This window comes from Balaenoptera acutorostrata, chromosome 9 (assembly GCF_949987535.1).
Source record: "Balaenoptera acutorostrata chromosome 9, mBalAcu1.1, whole genome shotgun sequence".
NCBI lineage: Eukaryota > Metazoa > Chordata > Mammalia > Artiodactyla > Balaenopteridae > Balaenoptera > Balaenoptera acutorostrata.
In genome coordinates, this window is record NC_080072.1 from 107,769,880 (window position 1) to 107,789,800 (window position 19,921).

Below are 19,921 nucleotides of genomic sequence, written 5' to 3' on the forward strand. Positions count from 1 at the left end.
GCGTAACTGTGGAGTCAAGAACTTGCTTATAGAGATGAAGAAGGGCTGAATGATAGTATCCCCAGGATCAGAAGCTCCTAGAACCTTCTGGAAGGAGCAGCTCACCAGTCTCAGTCTGCTCCTTGGAACCTCAAGGTCTGCAGGCCATTGGGTGTTGGGGGCTGTGAACCCCCTGGGCTGGAGCCATACAGACCTAGATCCCAAACCTAAGTCAGCCACTTACCACCTGAGCTTCATTTTCCTTGTCTGAAAATGGAGTGATGATACAGTACCAGTGTAAGAGCTCTGTGGTGAGGATTAAATGAGCTCATACGATATTAGCGTCTTAGCGAGGTGCCTGGCTCAGGACTGGGCAGACATTGACGCTATTGCTGTTGCAGTCTCACGGTCCTGCCCAGCTTCATGTCTTGGGAGCATTTTAAATGACGGTGAGCAGAATATCAGAAAAACAGTAGACTGAGTACTACAGGATTCTGGGTGTTTCTTTAAAGTGCAGCATATACTCCAAAAATATTTTATAGCCCTTTTGAAAACCTTGGGGCATTAACAGCCTGCCCATCTCAATTTCTTAGAGGGCAAGGAATTACTGTATCAGAATTTTTAATGGTGGGTCTACACAGCAATTTTTCATATTCGTAAGGGTTCAAACGGCCACAGACCTTCGGCTCAGACGGTAGGAGTGACCGCAAGGTGAATCAGACACATGTTGCCTTTTCCTTTCTGTCTGCTGCTAAGATCTCAGATAAAAAGAAAGAAGACAGGGAGGGATAAAGGAAACAGCATAGACTTTGGGCCTGGCCAGCAAGAACCCAAATATCAGCTCTTCCACCTGGATGTCACTTATCCTCTTTGGGACTCATTTCTTATTTATTCATCCATTTATTCAATAGTAATTTTTGAGTACACAGTATGTGCCAGGCTATGCTCTGGGTACTTGGGATGTATCAGGGAACAAAACAGACCCCAAATTGAGCTGGGGGGTGGGGGGCTTATATTCTAAAGGAGGGAGAGAGACTGTTGGAAATAAGCCTGATGCCTGAGCAAACAGTGCAGTGTTTCTATAATGGAGATTACAAGCTCTCACTCCCACGGGTTGTTGTGGAGATAACAAGTGACTGTCCATGTATCAGGCATGGAATACAGTAGCCATTTAATAAAGTGTTGCAATTACTATTTTTTAAATTGCTCCCAGATTTCTTTAAAGCCTTTAAACACTAAATGTGGAGTTTGCACCTGGAATGTGTTCATTTATTCATTCAACAAACAACTATTGAGCGTCCATTATATGCTAGAACCTGTACTAGGCACCAGGGGTATAAGTGAATAATATAAGAAAACATGGTCCCTGCCCTGAGCATCTCCCAGCCTGCTGCTGGTCCACTGTATACTAGAGGAGAGGCCTTTGAGGGCACAAAGGCAGAGTGACCTTGAAGTTCAGGGTTTCTGTGGATCAGAATGGTCCACCCCACTGATGATGATTTTTTTTTTTTTGACGTAGAGTTGATTTACAATGTTGTGTTAATTTCTTCTGTACATCAAAGTGACTCAGTTATACATATATATATATATATATTCTTTTTCATATTCTTTTCCATTATGGTTTATCACAGGATATTGAATATAGTTCCCTGTGCTATACAGTAGGGCCTTGTTGTTTATCCATTCTATATATGATAGTTTGCATCTACTAACCCCAAACTCCCATTCCTTCCCTCCCCCCCACCCCTGCTCCCCGTTGGCAACCACAAGTCTGTTCTCTATATTTTGAGTCTGTTTTTGTTTGGTAGATATGTTCATTTGTATCGTATTTTAGATTCCACATATAAGTGATCCCATATGGTATTTGTCTTTCTCTTTCTGACTTACTCCCCTTAGTATGATAATCTCTAGGTCCAACCATGTTGCTGCAAATGACATTATTTCATTCTTTTTGATGGCTGAGTAATATTCCATTGTATATATATACCACATCTTCTTTATTCATTCATTTGTTGATGGGCATTTAGGTTGCTTCCATGTCTTGGCTATTGTAAATAGTGCTGCTATGAACACAGGGGTGCATGTATCTTTTCAAATTAGAGTTTTCTGCAGATATATGCCCAGGAGTGGGATTGCTGGCTCATATGGCATCTCTATTTTTAGTTTTTTGAGGAACCTCCACACTGTTTTCCATAGTGGCTGCACCAACTTACATTCCCACCAACAGTGTGGGAGGGTTCCCTTTCCTCCACACCCTCTCCAGCATTTGTTATTCATAGACTTTTTAATGATGGCCATTTTGACTGGTGTGAGATGGTACCTCATAGTTTGATTTGCATTTCTTTAATAATTAGCCGATGTTGAGCATCTTTTCTTGTGCCTATTGGCCCTCTGATGATGTCTTCTTTAATTCAGCATAGCCCAGCTATGGCTGGCGATTCTAGGAATGCCATGAACCAGGATATGGAGATTGGGGTCACTCCCAGGGACCCTAAGAAGGTTCCCAAGCAGGCCCGCGACTATATCCCCATCGCCACCGACCGCACGCGCCTGCTGGCGGAGGGCAAGAAGCCCCGGCAGCGCTACATGGAGAAGAGCGGCAAGTGCAACGTCCACCACGGCAACGTCCAGGAGACCTACCGCTACCTGAGCGACCTCTTCACCACCCTGGTGGACCTCAAGTGGCGCTTCAACCTGCTCGTCTTCACCATGGTCTACACCGTCACCTGGCTGTTCTTCGGGTTCATCTGGTGGCTCATTGCTTACATCCGGGGTGACCTGGACCACATCGGGGACCGGGAGTGGATCCCCTGTGTCGAAAACCTCAGTGGCTTCGTGTCTGCCTTCCTGTTCTCCATCGAGACCGAGACCACCATCGGGTACGGCTTCCGGGTGATCACGGAGAAGTGTCCGGAGGGCATCCTCCTCCTCCTGGTCCAGGCCATCCTCGGCTCCATCGTCAACGCCTTCATGGTGGGCTGCATGTTCGTCAAGATCAGCCAGCCCAAGAAGAGGGCCGAGACCCTCATGTTCTCCAGCAACGCTGTCATCTCCCTGCGGGACGAGAAGCTCTGCCTCATGTTCCGCGTGGGCGACCTTCGCAACTCGCACATCGTGGAAGCCTCCATCCGCGCCAAGCTCATCAAGTCCCGGCAGACCAAGGAGGGGGAGTTCATCCCGCTGAACCAGACCGACATCAACGTGGGCTTCGACACGGGGGACGACCGCCTCTTCCTGGTGTCCCCGCTCATCATCTCTCACGAGATCAACGAGAAGAGCCCTTTCTGGGAGATGTCGCGGGCCCAGCTGAATCAGGAGGAGTTTGAAATCGTGGTCATCCTGGAAGGGATGGTGGAGGCAACAGGTGAGATGCTTTCTCCTCCTCGGCCCCTCCCCTCAGGCCACTGCCAGGACTCCAGAAGGTGGAGTCTCCAGACGGCAGCTCAACCGGCCCGACCCCTGCATGGTGATCTGGGGGGGTACCGTTCCTCAAGATGGAGGAATGAGAGCAGCTAAGGTGTACAGAACCCGCCCAACGTCTGGGCCCATTCCAGACTCTAAACTTGCAGTAGCTCATCGAGTGAGATAGTTTTCCTTCAGTTGCAGATATGGAAACAGAGACACAGGCAAATTATTTGCCCAAGAGCAAGGGCTCCTAAGTCATGGAGCCAGGATGCAGGTCAAAGCCAGGTGACCCAAAGGCAGCATTGGGTTCCAACAGGCTACACCTAACTGCCATCATGGAGCAGGTGTCACCCAAAGAGACTTCTGTGAGCAAATAACTTTGGGAAACTCCGGGTTAAACAAAGGTGAACCGGCTTCTTACGGTAGGACTTGGCATTGCCTTTTTACGTGTGAATCACCTCCTGAGGAGAGGACAGGGTGTGGCATTTCCCAAACTCAAGGTTCCCAAAGTCACAGAATCCTCTTTGGGGAGAGACACCTGTGGGCCCCTGTGGGCCCCTGTGGAGCTGGCTGCCCCTCGTCTTCCCTGTGGAAAGGGCTCCATGAGCACGAGGTGTGCAGAAAACCGTGCATCACACCCACACGTGCCCGGCCAGCCCCTCCCTGCCCAGCGACGGACTCACGGGCAGCCGAGAGCTTCCCAAGGCTGAGCTCTGTGCGGGGCTCGGGGAGCCCAAGGCCTGGGGGACCCCGTGTCCCCGCTGTATTCCCTGGGCCGAGGAGCCCTCCCTAACCTTGCACCCACCTCTGCTTCCTCCCCTTCCCCTGCCCCGCTTCTCTTCACTCACGAAGGAGTCTGAGCCACAGGTCTGACCCTAAGGATGACTTGCAGAAATCTCACCCGGGCTCACAATATACATATTTTTCTAATCTGGCAACAACACGGAGGGCTGACGTTAAGCTCCTGTTAAAGACGTGGTAGCAGCTTTGTGCAGACAGGAAGGGTTCATGCTCAGGTCTGTGACTACAGCTTGTCTGCCACGCCACACTCTCCCCCAAAACGTTGCGGGCCTGGCACAAAGGTGGCCAACAAGCCTTCCTGGCCTCCTGAGAAGTGGGTGCTGGGTGCGAGACTCGGACCGGGCAGCCACAGACCCTCCCGATCAGAGCCAGTGGAACCGGCTGGGGTGCGAACAGGCCCCAGAGACCTGGGCGGAGGGAGCTGCTCGGCCATCTGCCGGGGGCCGAGCCTGGCCAGGCGGCATACGGTGGCAGCCGAGGGAGCCCTTGGGGCCAGGACAGTTGGGATGCAGGGAGCCTCCTCCCACAGTGCCAGGGGCTTGCGGGTCACCCTGACCTTGGTGCCGGGCTCGGATCAGAACGTGGGCTGAGATTCTGGGAAAAGAGCTCCACTTGGAGGCCACAAAGGAGGGGTCAGGTCAGAGATGCGGGGACAAACAGGAAAGCGGTGCCTAAGCACGGCCCCTCCGCCCCACCCCCGCCCTCACTGCCACCCGCTGGCCTCTCCCTCACGATGCCTCAAAGTCAGGTCCTGAGGCTGGCCCCCCACCTGGTTGACCTCCTCTGCCCGCATGACCTGGGTAACCCTGGGTCTGCAGGGAGACGAGAAGGAGACCACCCACCCACCCTGGCTCTGATCTCAGCATCGCTAAGAGCTTGCTGGCCACACCCATGGAGCCAAGTACGGGCCGTGAGCTCAGGCCGAGGTTTGACCAGCACGGCTCTGTGCAGCCTGCCTGTGTGAGTTTGGGCAGATTGCTCAACTTGCCAGCAAGATGAGGATAATAAACTTCACAGGCTCACTCGGGGTTAAGTGACGAAATGGAGTAGCGTATGTGAAGCACAGTGCCTGCCACCCAGAGGGGCTTCTGTCCTTTCCAAGTGTGTTGGAACATGACTGCCAGACACACAGGTGGGTTTCCAGCCATGGGGCAGCCCCCTCCCAAGCGGGGGGACAGAAGAAGGGCAGGAAGACCCCAAGAGGGTTGGCCCAAAGCTTCCATGGAGGTCTTGTCCTGCTGTTTTTCCTGAGGTCCCCGAGCCTGCAGACACCTGGCCCGTGTCTAGGCTGGTCAGTGCCCAGCTTGGGCCTCTGCACCTCTGCTGAGCTGGGGGGCTTGTCCAAGGACGGAGGGGAGAGACCTGGTGCAGGCAGCACCCTGAGAGCAGACAGCAGGCTGCGAGCCGCAGCATGTGGGGTACACTGGAGTTGCCCAGCACCGAGCACAGAGTGGGGAGCAGCCTCTGCCCTGGGTCTGGTGTGTATGAGACCCCTGCCAGAGAACGTCGAAATTGGGGGGCTGGAGCAGTCCCTGAAGAGCACAGGCTAGGACCTTCCTTGGCTGAAAGATTAAATATCAGAAAGCTGCTTCCCCATGGCCCTGAGCTCAAAGGCGTCCTCATCCATAAACAAAGCTGCCCTCTCTGGAGAGAAAGCAGCACCTAAAAATAACACAGGCATGCCAGGGCTGAGCGGACAGGGAATGGAGACATTGGGGCATGCTCCAATCAAGGAGCCATGCTGTGAGTGTGTGTGTGTGTGTGTGTACACACATGTAGGCTTCTGCCCATGTGTATCCACCCAAAACAACCCCTGGGTGTTCTAAGTGCCTGTCAGTTTCTCTGGGTTCAGCCATGCTGAATTTATCTTTGTTCAAACACTTTTCCTGCCTCCTTTCTTGTGTCACTCTTCTAGAACTTAATGCATTTTCAGGAACCACGTCCATTTCTGAATTATCCACTCCAGTCTCTAGGAACCAACTCCAAAACCTTGCATTGTTAATTTCTAATTTTCTGCCACCATCACTCCTTGAGCTCCTTCAGGGCAAGGACCGTGTCTTATTCAGCTTTCTATCTGCATCGTGCTTAGCACAAAGCAGACGTTCAACAAGCGCTTGATGAATGATTGGATGGATGGAGGGATGGATGATAGGGTGGATGGATGGATGATGGATGGATGGATGAGTGATTGGTGGATGATTGGATGGATGGGTGGATGGATGGATGGATAGATGACTGATTGGTGGGTGATTGGATGGATAGGTGAATAGATGGATGGATGGGTGGATGGATGGATGGACAGATGACTGATTGGTGGGTGATTGGATGGATAGGTGGATAGATGGGTGGGTGGATGGATGGATGACTGATTGGTGGATGATTGGATGGATAGGTGAATAGATGGATGGATGGGTGGATGGATGGATGGATGACTGATTGGTGGATGATTGGATGGATAGGTGAATAGATGGATGGATGGGTGGATGGATGGATGGACAGATGACTGATTGGTGGGTGATTGGATGGATAGGTGAATAGATGGATGGATGGATGGGTGGATGATGGATGGATAGCTGTGGCCACTCCTAACACGTGTGCCTTCTGTTCACCCAGGCATGACTTGCCAAGCACGGAGCTCCTACATGGATACGGAGGTGCTCTGGGGCCACCGATTCACTCCAGTCCTCACCTTAGAAAAGGGCTTCTATGAGGTGGACTACAACACCTTCCACGACACCTATGAAACCAACACGCCCAGCTGCTGTGCCAAGGAGCTGGCAGAAGTGAAGCGGGAAGGCCGGCTCCTGCAGTACCTCCCCAGTCCCCCACTGCCGGGAGGCTGTGCTGGAGCAGAGCTGGACGCGGAGGCTGAGCAGGATGGAGAGGAAGAGCCTGAGGGTCCGAGTGGGTCCCGGGAGACCAGGGGCTCGGTGTGAGGACGGCACTCTCCCCGCGACCTCCCCTCACTGGCTTCTCATGAGCACAGATGCTGCAGGGCTGGGGGTGGAGGGGTGAACCAGCTGAGTGTGCTGGGGGTCAGCCAGGAGCCGTTAGGCTCTGTGGCGAGGAGCAGTAACCCAGTCCTGGCACCTGCCGGCTCTTGCCTGGGCCCCTGTAGCAGGGCTGCTTCTTCTCCCCTGGCCTCTGTCACACTGGCTAAGGGCCAGGCCAGGAGGGGTTGCCCCACAATGAAACACACAGGTGGCCTCTGTCCTCACACCCCTCTCTCTGCCAGCTGGCCCAGATCACCTTTCTCTTTGGGTTTCACACACCCACTGGCAGCAGCCCTCCAGGGGTGACACCTAGAGAGGGCTGTCGCCCCCTTCCCCTCATTCTGATCACTCTGGGGCTTGTTGTGGATTCAGGGCGGGGAGATTCTGCCTGCCCGGAAGCTCAAACCCCCGGTCCTCGGGGGAGCTCACAGACTTTGGGGTTAAGGTTGATCCAAGTCTGGCAGCAGTTCCTTGCAAATCTGTGACCAGTGACCACTTAGTGCGCTACAGAGTGCAAGGCCCTTGCTGGGCGATCCCTGCATTACCTGTGAAGTGTGTGTTTTCCCCTGCTGTGTTCTGCGTGTCTAACGTAGCCTACAGATCACTGCTTTCCTCTGGGTGACATTTAGTCGGGGCCCTGGGCCGCAGAGCACCTCGGGCATGGGCAGCGTCTCCGTCGGTCACTTCCTGGCCTTCCCAGCCACACCGTGCCTGCACCTCCCAACCGAGAGAGAACCCCGGCAGCGGGATCTTTGCTGGGACTGTTGGCCCAAGAATCTCAAAGTTCTTCTAAGCTTCACTGTGGTTTCACTCACAATCTCAGAAAGCCCACGGTGCGATCCAGGGAGAATGCTGAGGTCAGAGGACGGGGAGAGCCAGTGGGTGTGAAACAGGGAGGGGGAGGGACGAAGCACAGAGAAAGGCAGGCAACTCGAACTTTAAAACCAGCAGCAGCAGCAACTGTCGCCGAGATCGCTGACTTCAACCTCTGTTACCAGGCGACGTACGGACACGAAGCAACGGGAGAGGTGCCCGCAGAGGCGGCGGCGCCTTTGAGCCCAGGCTGGCGACCCTCAGCTGGTGCCTAGGCCTGGGCCCTGGGCCTCCGCTCCGGCGGGCGGGAGTGTAACACGGCGGCTGGGCCCGGAGAGCAGAGATGATGGCCAGGGGAGGGGGTGGCGTCCCCCTCACCCTGCAGACACGGAGAATCAGGGAGGGGGTGAACGTTAAGAGACAGTTGAGCGGACAACGGCATGGGACTTCCCTGGCGGTGCAGTGGTTAGGACTTGGCACTCTCACTGCCGAGGGCCCGGGTTCAATCCCTGGTCGGGGAACTGAGATCCCACGAGCCATGTGGCACCGCCAAAAAAAAAAAAAAAAAAAGACAATGGCAGAGGTTTTTCCTTTCCAGTCTAGAGGCGCAGGAAGAGGACGGACAGACGGTGCAGCGGTCACAGCGATGGGGCACGTCTGGCATGGGTGGAGGCCGACCGGTTCCTCATTAGCTGACCTAGACCTGGAGAGAGCTGCCAGATGTTCTGGCCACAGAACTAGGGAGGCCTCAGCACCACTGCACAGTTCTCAGCCGGCCTTTGAAAATGGAAGCCTCTTCCTGCCCCAGACACGAAGGGCCTTCCCCAGGAGGAAGAGCAGGAAGTTAAGGCAGAGCCAAGGGGACCGGGTTTGGAGCTCAGGCCCAGTTCCCCTGGGGCTGGGTTTTCCAGGTCCTGGGGCTGCAGAGAAGAGAAGCAGGCATCCACACGTGGGGGGAGGGAGACCCCGGTGCTTGGGCCCGGGGGCTGGATCTGGACAGGCGGGCGCCGGAAATCAGTGAGCGGTGGGGTCTTCCCGACAGAGGTGCGGTGCTGAGTCCTGGCTCCTGGCATCCTTCTGCGGTGAAGCAGGGCTTGGAGGGAACGGGAATGGGCTGGAATCCTGCCCTCCGGGGAAAGGGGAACAGGCAGGCTGGCGCACCGCAGTGGGGAACTGCTCACAATCAGGGATCTAAGGCAGGGAGCCCGTTACTAAGACCGGATGCCTTGCAGGTGGAGGAGCTACAGCTGGAACTGTCAGACAGGAGGGCCGGTCCTCAGCCCAGGCCCGCCAGATCCAAGGCTTGCACTGCAGGACTGTTCCCGCGCCCCTCCCACCCCCAGCAGATCTAAATGCTGCTTTTGTCAAAACCGATCATCAGTGCCTGCAGGTTTAGCGCCCTCGGTGAGGCAGCTAAGCAAGCATGGGGAAACCACGGGAGAAGCTAGCCTTGCAGCTGGACTGAGTCCTGGGCCTGTTTCACACCTGCCTCTTCAGCATCCCCAGGTGGCCACGTGAGCCACTCTCCTGTTCCCTAGCTCGGCAGTGGCCTCCAGGGACCTGGGCCACATCACGTCCGTCAGCCACCTACAGACGCTGTGGAGGCCACAGAAGAGGAAGAGATGAGCACAGTCCTATTCGAAAGCCCTCTGACGGGCCAGAGCTCACTCTACTGGGATGAAGCAGGTAGTAATCCCAGTGTACACATTAGCTGCTTTGTCTCAAGAAAATTCAAATGCGAGACGACTGCCCTTTGTATCCCAAGGCAAGCCTTTCTTGATGACCAATTGATCTAACTAAAGTTTTGAAACATTCTTCAAATCATTTCCTGGAAGTTCTTGTATAAACATGGACTCACTCAATGTGAAGTCTGACGAAGGTCGGAACCTCAGTGGAGATCACTTTAAAAACATTGCATCTGCCCACAAGCCACCTGTGGGTCCCAGCCCTTAGCTGCACGGCTCTGAGATCACCCATCGCCTCTGATGGGCCGCAGAGAGGTGAGCCAGGCTGTAAGGGGGGCTTCCCACAGGCCTCAGCATCTCCAAGATCCCAAAGACTGTTCTCATGGGTCAGACCCTAAAAGCCTTGGGAGCTAACTTCCTGCCTCAGCTTCCACGTCCTTCCTCTCTGGAACCATTCCCTGTAAGGGAGAAGCCCCCAGGAGCTCAGAAGAAGGTAAGTCCCCCCTAGTCGTCCTCTCCCCATCAGTCTGACACCTGCTAGGTCTCCACAGCCTTGCCCAAAGGCCCCTGGTCCTGGGCCAGGCTGAATGGGTTTTGCCCGTGACTCTCCCCTCCAGATGCCACCCTTGCTGTGCAGTCAGCCCACTTTCTGTCATTTCCTCGTGCTGCTTGAGGCCCTGGCCGGAGCAGCTGGCCTTGATGGAGGGGAAGGAGCCCTGGCCTGTCTGGGGGAGCCCTCCAGCTCGTGATCGGTAACAGCTGGGCACCTTCTGCCACATGCTGGTCCCACGCCTGCCTCCCAGCGTGCCTCCGCCCTGTGTCTCCCGTGAGCTGAGAGCCACAGAAACTCGAAGTGTTTGTACGGAAGTTGCCAGAAACTAAAACGAACCCCCCCACCAAAAGTTGCCTGTTGTTGTCTAAGAATATGCCCTGAACACATCTCTGCACAAACACCATTTACTGTGCACCTACTACGTGCCCAGCGATGGGTTAGGCCCTTGCCTGGAAGATGGCACTGAATTCTCAAAACACTGCAGAGAAGCTCTGAGGAACCCCTTGCTACCACAGAGATAACTGAGGTTCAGCAAGGTTAGTTCGTTGGCTCAAGGCCACAGGTAATCAGAGGAGGCAGGGCCTCTGGGCCCAGCAGAGTCTCCCAAACAAACACAGACGTGCCCTCATCCTACATAACGCCCGCCCCCAGGGCAGCTCCTGAGCTCGGCTGCGGCCGCCCCACCTCTTCCGGTCGCCCCTGTGCCGCAGAGGTAAGGCCGCCCCACCTCTTCCGGTCGCCCCTGTGCCGTGCTGTGGACCGTCAGCTTCCAGCCCCCAGCAACGTCCTCCTGTGGCAGGATAATTGGGAAACGCCTCTTTTCTGATCCTGAGAGAGTTAATGAGCCGTGAGAAGAGATTAGATGGGGAGTCATTGCTTTGGGGAAGAAGCCACTTATTCTGCTCAACTTGGTTTTTGCTAATGACATCCTCTTAAACTCCTGTGTCAAATCCCTTCCTCCCGGTGTAGGAATTGTCAGTCTTCTTATTAAAAAGAACACCATTACACTGCTAAAAAAAACATCATCCAATAAAGTGGATTTGATCTTACAGAACTCTTTCTCGTTTTAAGTAGATGGCCATTGGTTTCCCATTCGAATTCACTGCCAGTTTAAGGAAACTTGTCCTTCTTGTTTTCACCAGTCTAAAAACACAGTATCAATATCTAAACTAGAGTGGAGGTGGAGTCTGGGTGAGGAAACTGGAGGTGGAGAGCTGGACCAGGGGTCAGGGTTCAGCCTCCAGGCAAAGGGCGGGGTGAGGGCACCATCGCCCAGAGGATGTGAGAGATGTGCTTCTCCTGATCATTCATTCCCTCCCCCAGATCATTCTCACATGTTCTTTCATGTTAAATATTCAGAATCTGGGACTTCCTTGGTTGTCCAGTGGTTAAGACTTCACGCTTCCACTGCAAGGGGCGTAGGTTCTATCCCTGGTTGGGGAACTAAGATCCTGCATGCCATATGGACCAAAAGAAAAATAAAAAAATTAATAAATATTCAGAATCTACACTACCTAAATAATGAGTGTCTCAAAAATAAACTCAAAATGGATTAAAGACCTAAATGTAAAGCCAGACACTATAAAACTCTTAGAGGAAAACGTAGGCAGAACACTCTATGACATAAATCATAGCAAGATCCTTTTTTGACCCACCTCCTAGAGAAATGGAAATAAAAACAAAAATAAACGAATGGGACCTAATGAAACTTAAAAGCTTTTATACAACAAAGGAAACCATAAACAAGATGAAAAGACAACCCTCAGAATGGGAGAAAATATTTGCAAATGAAGCAACTGACAAAGGATTAATCTCCAAAATATACAAGCATCTCATGCAGCTCAATATCAAAAAACCAAACAACCCAATCCAAAAATGGGCAGAAGACCTAAATAGACATTTCTCCAAAGAAGATATACAGATTGCCAACAGACACATGAAAAGATGCTCAACGTCACTAATCATTAGAGAAATGCAAATCAAAACTACAATGAGGTATCACCTCACACAGGTCAGAATGGCCATCATCAAAAAATCTACAAACAATAAATGCTGGAGAGGGTGTGGAGAAAAGGGAACCCTTTTGCACTGTTGGTGGGAATGTAAATTGATACAGCCACTATGGAGAACAGTATGGAGGTTCCTTAAAAAACTAAAAGTAAAACTACCATATGACACAGCAATCCCACTACTGGGCATATACCCTGAGAAAACCATAATTCAAAAAGAGTCATGTACCACAATGTTCACTGCAGCTCTATTTACAATAGCCAGGACATGGAAGCAACCTAAGTGTCCATCGACAGATGAATGGATAGAGAAGATGTGGCACATATATACAATGGAATATTACTCAGCCATAAAAAGAAACGAAACTGAGTTATTTGTAATGAGGTAGATGGGCTTAGAAACTGTCATACAGAGTGAAGTAAGTCAGAAAGAGAAAAACAAATATCGTATGCTAACACATATATATGGAATCTAAAAAAAAAAAATGGTTCTGAAAAACCTAGGGGTAGGACAGGAATAAAGACTCAGACGTAGAGAATGGACTTGAGGAAACAGGGAGGGGGAAGGCTAAGCTAGGATGAAGTGAGAGAGTGGCATTGAGATACATACACTACCAAATGTAAAATAGGTAGCTAGTGGGAAGCAGCCGCATAACACAGGGATATCAGCTCCATGCTTTGTGTCCACCTAGAGGGGTGGGATAGGGAGGGTGGGAGGGAGAAGCAAGAGGGAGGAGATATGGGGATATATGTATATGTATAGCTGATTCACTTTGTCAAACAGCAGAGACTAACACACCATCGTAAAGCAATTATACTCCAATAAAGATGTTAAAATAATAATAATAATAATGAGTGTCTAAAAGCACCCAGTGCAGCGAGACCCTGCACTGGCGTCTGCATTCATCACATTAATTAGCAAAAGGATTGATTTTACTGAACGATGGGGGAGGGGCAGAGGAGGCTGGGCTGTGTCATATGGGCACCGGACTTCAGGATTTTCAAGCGAAGGCCAACAGTTTCTGCCGAGATTGTCATTAGAGGATTTACAATTGGCTTCCCTTCCGCTCCAGTCCACCCGATGGGAATTGAACAGTTCAGATCTATGAAATAGGTTAACGAAAGGTCCCTCGCTGAAACCATTCTGAAAGGATAAAACAGCTCTCCAGGGCTTTGATTTAGGACGGGATGCGGTATTTTCAGTTGTGGAGGAAATGCAGCACTGACGTGTGGGAGCATCTTCCTTGTCTGGCTCTGTGGCCCACCCATGTGACCAGGCATGGCTTAGGCTGGTCCAGCTGCTATGACAAAAATACCACAGACTGGGTGGCTTACACAACAAACATTTATTTCTCACAGTTTGGTAGGCTGGGAAGTCCAAGATCAAGGCTCCGGCAGATTTGGTGTCTGATGAGAGCCTGCTTCCTGGTTCCTAGAAGGCTGTCTTCTCACTGTATCTTCTCACAGTGGAAGGGGTGAGGGAGCTCTCCAGGGTCTCTTTTACAAGGGCACAGATGCCATTCGTGAGGGCTCCACCCTCATCACCTAGTCAGCTCCAAAGACCCCACTTCCTCGTACCATCACATTAGGGGTCAGGATTGCAACATGTGAATCTGGAGGGGACACAATCATTCAGTCCATATGTAAGCACAAGCAGATCAGTGCATGTGAGCAAGGCCATAGCAGGTAAATTAGCCTTGGGCAAAAGCACCTGGTAATACTGAGGGTGAAATGGGCTTCACGGTGGTGATGTGGAATACAAAACACGCACAAAGGCCAGGAAGTTCTGGGAACGGTTGGCTGTTCACCTGCAGGGATACCTCTTTGCTGGGGATTGTACTGCAAAGACTGTTCAGCATCAGAAGGGAAACTCCAAGTCAGGGGCAAGAAATGGCCCCTCAACAGACATATTTGCCACTCAAGCCTGGATTACAATTTGGGGAAGGAGAACTACACACAAGTTTCTAGTAAAATGCAAAAATCTGAACATTTTCCTCAGAAAACCGACCTTGCCCAGAAGGTCCAGTCTTCACTTGTGCCAGTCAGAGGAGCAGGGTGAGACGTGTGCCCTGGGCATCCCTTTGGACCCTTAGGTGCTGCTGTAAAGCGTGCTGACTTCTGTACAGCAGATAAATGTCTAGGAAGGAGTTTCAGAAACAGAAATGTTGCAGACTTTTTTCTCTAAGGAACTATTTACCTTTACTCAGAAACTGCTACTAAAATAACCTCAACTCTCTTAGTGAAGGCAAACATCCCAAATCACAGGGGAGGAATTAATGAGAATGTGGGCACATGGTACTTTGAACATCATTCTTCTATCCCGTGGCAACAATGTAAGTGGAGAAATCCAGGGCTGAGGTTGCGAGGCTGCTGGTAGTAAGAACGTGGTTGATAAGTACGTGCATTAAGGAGCCCTTTGTGTGCACACACCGAATGTCATGGTCACATTCCAAATCGCCTCTTAAATAACCATGCTCACGGATCATATGCTAGTTCTATATTTAGTTTTTTAAGGAACCTCCATACTGTTCTCCATAGTGGCTTTACCAAGTTACATTCCCACCAACAGCGTAGGAGGGTTCCCTTTTCTTCACACCCTCTCCAGCATTTATTGTCTTTTCACTTTTTTTTTTTGGCCACCAAGCTGCGTGGCTTGCAGGATCTCAGTTCCCCAGCCAGGGACGGAACCTGCGGCCACAGCAGTGAAAGTCTGGAATCCTAACTACTAGGCCACTTGTTGGTAGATTTTTTTTTTTTTTTGGCTGTGTTGGGTCTTTGTTGCTGCACGCGGGCTTTCTCTAGTTGCAGCGAGTGGGGGCTACTCTTCGTTGAGGTGCGTGGGCTTCTCACTGCAGTGGCTTCTCTTGTTGTGGAGCACGTGCTCTAGGCATGCGGGCTTCAATAGTTGTGGCACGTGGGCTCAGTAGTTGTGGCTCACGGGCTCTAGAGTGCAGGCTCAGTAGTTGTGGTGCACGGGCTTAGTTGCTCCATGGCATGTGGGATCTTCCTGGACCAGGGCTTGAACCCGTGTCCCCTGCATTGGCAGATAGATCCTTAACCACTGCACCACCAGGGAAGTCCGGTAGATTTTTTGATGATGGCCATTCTGACTCATGTGAGATGATACATCATTGTAATTTTGATTTGCATTTCTCTAATAATTAGTGATGTTGAGCATCTTTCGACATATACACACTACTATATATAAAATACATAACTAATAAGGACCTACTGTATAGCACAGGGAACTCTACTCAATACTCTGTAATGAACTATATGGGAAGAGAATCTAAAAAAGAGTGGCTATATGTATATGTATAACTAATTCAGTTTGCTGTACACCTGAAACTAACACAACATTGTAAATCAACTATATGCCAATAAAAATTTTTTAAAAATAGTAAAACTAAAAAAATTTCAAAATAAAAAAATTTAACCATGTTCATGGATAGACTACAGTCAGCCCTGTGTGACTTGACCCTTCTCAGCAGTGACCATTTTCTCTCCTAACCTGAGGAAGCCATCAGCCATGGTTATTGAGGAATTCGCCCATCTGTCTGCTCACAGAGGAAAAGTCCAGCTGGATCTGGCCCATGGAGACAGATGGGAAGGAGGGGAGGGGTGTTTGCTGAATCCAGATGCACCTGATGGGTAGAAACCTAGCTGTTCACCTGCCTGTCGTTCCCATCGGGACCAGCCTGGGTGCAGCCCTCACCTGCCTCCTCTCCAGGGTGAGCGCCAGACGAGAACTCTGCCCAGTGGACAGACCCCCACCTTCAGGGGTCCTTGTGGCCTTTTCATATATAAGGAGAGAATCCCGTGGGGTAGCTGGTCTTCACAAGCGTCCCAGGATCCCAGCGGGTCCACGGTAGCAGGAGAACCTGGACCCTGGTTCATCCCGACCTTCCCTCCAGGCTCGGCGGAGGTGTGCTCGGCATTCCAACGCCATCTCATCCGTTAAAGGTTAAAAACTGCTCCTCAGAAAACGTGGCACCAACTCTGCACACATCCAAAGGATCTCTGATTTCATTGCCCCAATCTTCCCACACATTCCCCAGTCAATGTTCACGGAGCACCTTCTAGGCGCCAGAAGCAGGAACAGGCACTGTGGATTCAGCAGCGATGGAGACCGATATGTCTCTGCCTCCCCTGGAATTTCCCATCTGGTGGGGATCACAGAGGGAGACAGAGAAAGTCCCAAATGAATGAAAGGATGAGAGTTTGCAAGAAGGGCTGTGGAGGAAACACGCAGGGGCCTGAGGTGGAGAACGGCGGGGCTGGGACGGGCTCGTGAGGAGGGATGGGCTGCCAGGTGCAGTGGTGGCGCTGAGTGATTCTGAAAGGCCTGCAGTGGAAGATACTGGGAGGAAAGGCCAGGAGGCTGCAGCCCTGGGGGCGGGGCAAGTAGAGTTTAGACCTGCCTGATGGGGAGACAGGGCTGTGGGTGTGGCTTTTATTCCAATGACAGGGGAAAGCAATGCAGAGGGTTTATCAGATAGGTGGCCAGGCACGCTTCTCTTTGAGATGCTGTGGGCTCAGGAGCGGGGCCCCTTTTCCCCCCGGGGCTCACAGGTTCTCGGCCACATGGGGACGCTTTGAGCTGCTCAGTCTGGCTCTTCTCAACCTTGGACCTTAAGGTCTAAAAGCCACAGATAATTCTAAATACTTCATCATAAACATTAACAAGTTGTAAACTCAGGAGCCATTCTGAGCAAATTCATTCCAAGTATGACTGCCCATCCCATACATGTCAGACCTGATCAGATGTGTGAGGACCCTTATAAGTGCCACTAACCACACCCATGTCTACCTGCTGCATTTCTCACCTGTGCCTGGGCTGCAGCTTAACGAGCCACCTACGCGGGCTGCGCTCTGGCTACTTAAGAATGTGGAAAAAGGCTTCTTCCTGTGTGGCCCTGACCTTGAGCTCTTCCCATTCATCTCACACAGACAGCAGGCTCTCTTCACGGCAACACTTCCAGGCAGCATCCGAAAGAGAAAACTAGTCTCTTTTCAAAGCCTTTCAAGTTTCCACTTTAAAAAAGGAAATTTCATTCTGTAAAGCGCTGCTCGTGTGTATGACATGTGCATGACACCTCGAAAACTGGCGTTGCTTTGTGTGACGCCCAGGGAAATCCAGCTCTCACTCTGCTCCCAACAGGATTTCCCTCCCCAGTTTCAATCATGAGTCCCCGAGATGCCCACACTCTGCCCTCCTTCCCCAGCCACTTTCCGCCACTTAACGCCTCATTGCTCTCTAGATTTTTTTCTCTAAAGGCTACTCCAAGGATATTAGCCCCCAAGTTAAACTTAATTCTCCTTCCTCCTCTGCATAAGCAATAAGGTTGTATTTAAGACAACAACAGCAAAACCAAAACATTTTCAGGATGAAAGCGTTCAGGAGACGGTTCTTTATGAGTGGAATTAGGATGTCCCCAGAAGTCTTTTCAGGCATCCTTTCAGGCCAGACTTAACTTGCAATCACTTCCTCAGCAAACATTTGATGAGTACCTCCTATGATTTGAGCATCCTGCCAGGAGCTGGGGGCACAGAATTGACTAAGACGTGGTCCCTGCCCTTAGGGAGCCCACAGCAGAACTGGGCAGAGGTTTCTCTGATTCATCTCATTGACCAGTCATCTCAATCTGTTTTATAGACACAGAAACGCCCATGTTGTTGGCGACTAGAGGAAAGAACAAGGTAAAATACATGAAGACGCTCATGAAGAATTATTGAAAGACCCAAAATGCAAGTGTTGCCTATAAAATCAGTGACTGGCCGTCAAATCAGTATTAATGATTTAGCACGCGTAGAATGTGCTATTAAAAGGCATTCCAGGCCAAACCTTCATACCCTCCACACCTACCACTTTCAGATCATGTTCATCGTCTTCAGCTTAGCCTGTGGAGAACTGGTCGACCAGCAGCACTTAACCCTACGTTCCATTAGCCATTTACCATCTGCAATGTGTACAGAGCTCACAGTATGCAGAGAACAAGTCTGAGTATTCGGATTTTTCCTGGCTTCCTCCCGGCTAAAACATAGGCATGGATTGGATCCATGCATCACTTTTTCTGATGTAACAATTGTGAACACAGTCTCTAGGATGTTTTTCATGCTCCAAGTAAAAACAAAGGAATCACAGCCTTTCCTCTACAGACCTGGAAAAACTCTGGCCATCCTGCCCCCTGCCCTGCCGCCCCCTCTCGTTCATATCCCTGAAGACAGCCAGAGAGAGGAAGTGTTTCCCAACTGGAAACTCAAGGTCCACAGAGGGAAACAGCCCTCTCACTCACACACCCATCCTTGAGCAAACTCCACGGAGTGCCTGTACCGGGGGCGGGGAGGACACCATGAACCTGGTACAGCCCTCAAGACTGGAGTCTCCACACTGGACAAAAGAGACACAGCTCTTGTCTTTGAGGAGCTTATATTCCAGTGGGGAGCCAGGCATTCATTTAATAAAGTCACACGTAGTGTAAACTTTTGGTCTGTCCTGTGTATATGGTTCAATGAAAGTACAAAAAGCGTATAACAGGGGATCTTCTCTGGTCTGGAGAAGCAGCATTTGAGCTGAGATCTGAAGCATGAGAAGGGCTTAATCAGGAAGAGTCGGGGTGAAGGAAAGCCCTCCAGGTGCAGGTATTGCTTTGAGAAACACTCACATTGGGTGAGGGGGGAAAGATATTCTGGAGGATCTAAAAGGGAGGTGGGGGGGACAGCATAGGGGCAGAGGGAAGGTGTGGGAGCCGGGGTCTGGTGGGTGGCAGGAGCTGGGCTGTACAAGGTTACCGTGGTGGTGGAGATTTTGATTATCTTAAGAGCCATAGAACACTACCAAAAGATTATCATTTTTTAAAAATAATTACTCTTGATTAAGAGTGGAGAATGGCAAGAGGATGTGTTAGGAGGCCAGTTGGGTGAGAAATGATGGCAACTTGAACTAAGAAGGCAGCAGAGGAGCTGAAAAGATATAAGTAGGTTTGAGAAAATACAAGCGGAATAATGAACAGAATGATAGGACCCTGGGGAGAGAGGAGTGTTAGGGACAACCCCCAGGCCTTTGGTTTGCAGAACCAACTGGACAGCTGGGTCATCCCCTGAGCCTGGCTGCCCTGGAGGAGAATCTAATCTAGGCGGTGGTGGGAAGGGAGAGACTAGTATGAGCTTGGTTTCAGACCAAACCACTGCATTTGCGTGTTTGCCTTTGAGGTATGGTTGAGGACACTCAAAATTAACCATTTGAATATATAAGTTTGGAGCCCAGAGGACAGAACAGTAGATTGTATCAGCATAAAAGTGGGAATTGGGGGCTTCCCTGGTGGCGCAGTGGTTGAGAATCCGCCTGCCAATGCAGGGGACACGGGTTCGAGCCCTGGTCTGGGAAGATCCCACATGCTGCGGAGCAACTAAGCCCGTGAGCCACAACTACTGAGCCTGCGCGTCTGGAGCCTGTGCTCCGCAACAAGAGAGGCCGCGACAGTGAGAGGTCCGCACACCACAATGAAGAGTGGCCCCCGCTCGCCGCAACTAGAGAAAGCCCTCGCACAGAAACGAAGACCCAACACACCCAAAAATAAATAAATAAATTAATTAATTAATTATTATTATTTTTTTTTAAAGAAGTGGGAATTGGAGCGGAGTTCACAGATGAAATTGTCCTTGAAGAAAGTAGAAGCAGAA

General features: G+C 51.0%; 1 protein-coding gene across 3 annotated transcripts in view; it reads left to right on the forward strand.

Moving 5' to 3' along the window:
• The window catches only part of KCNJ5 (potassium inwardly rectifying channel subfamily J member 5), a 34,141-nt gene extending 16,209 nt beyond the window's left edge, over positions 1–17,932 (forward strand). Inside the window, exons 2-4 of one of the 3 annotated variants that reach the window (XR_451101.2) lie at positions 2,395–3,343; positions 6,799–10,169; positions 17,895–17,932. Coding sequence is in view for 1 of the 3 variants with exons in the window: in XM_007183361.3 (XP_007183423.1) it covers positions 2,407–3,343; positions 6,799–7,121 (1,260 nt within the window). In the remaining 2 variants the exon portion in view is untranslated. Of the gene's footprint in view, positions 1–2,394; positions 3,344–6,798; positions 10,897–17,894 lie in introns of those variants that run through there. The other 2 variants (XR_451100.2, XM_007183361.3) reach the window with 2 other exon arrangements.
• The last annotated feature ends 1,989 nt before the right edge of the window (positions 17,933–19,921 follow it).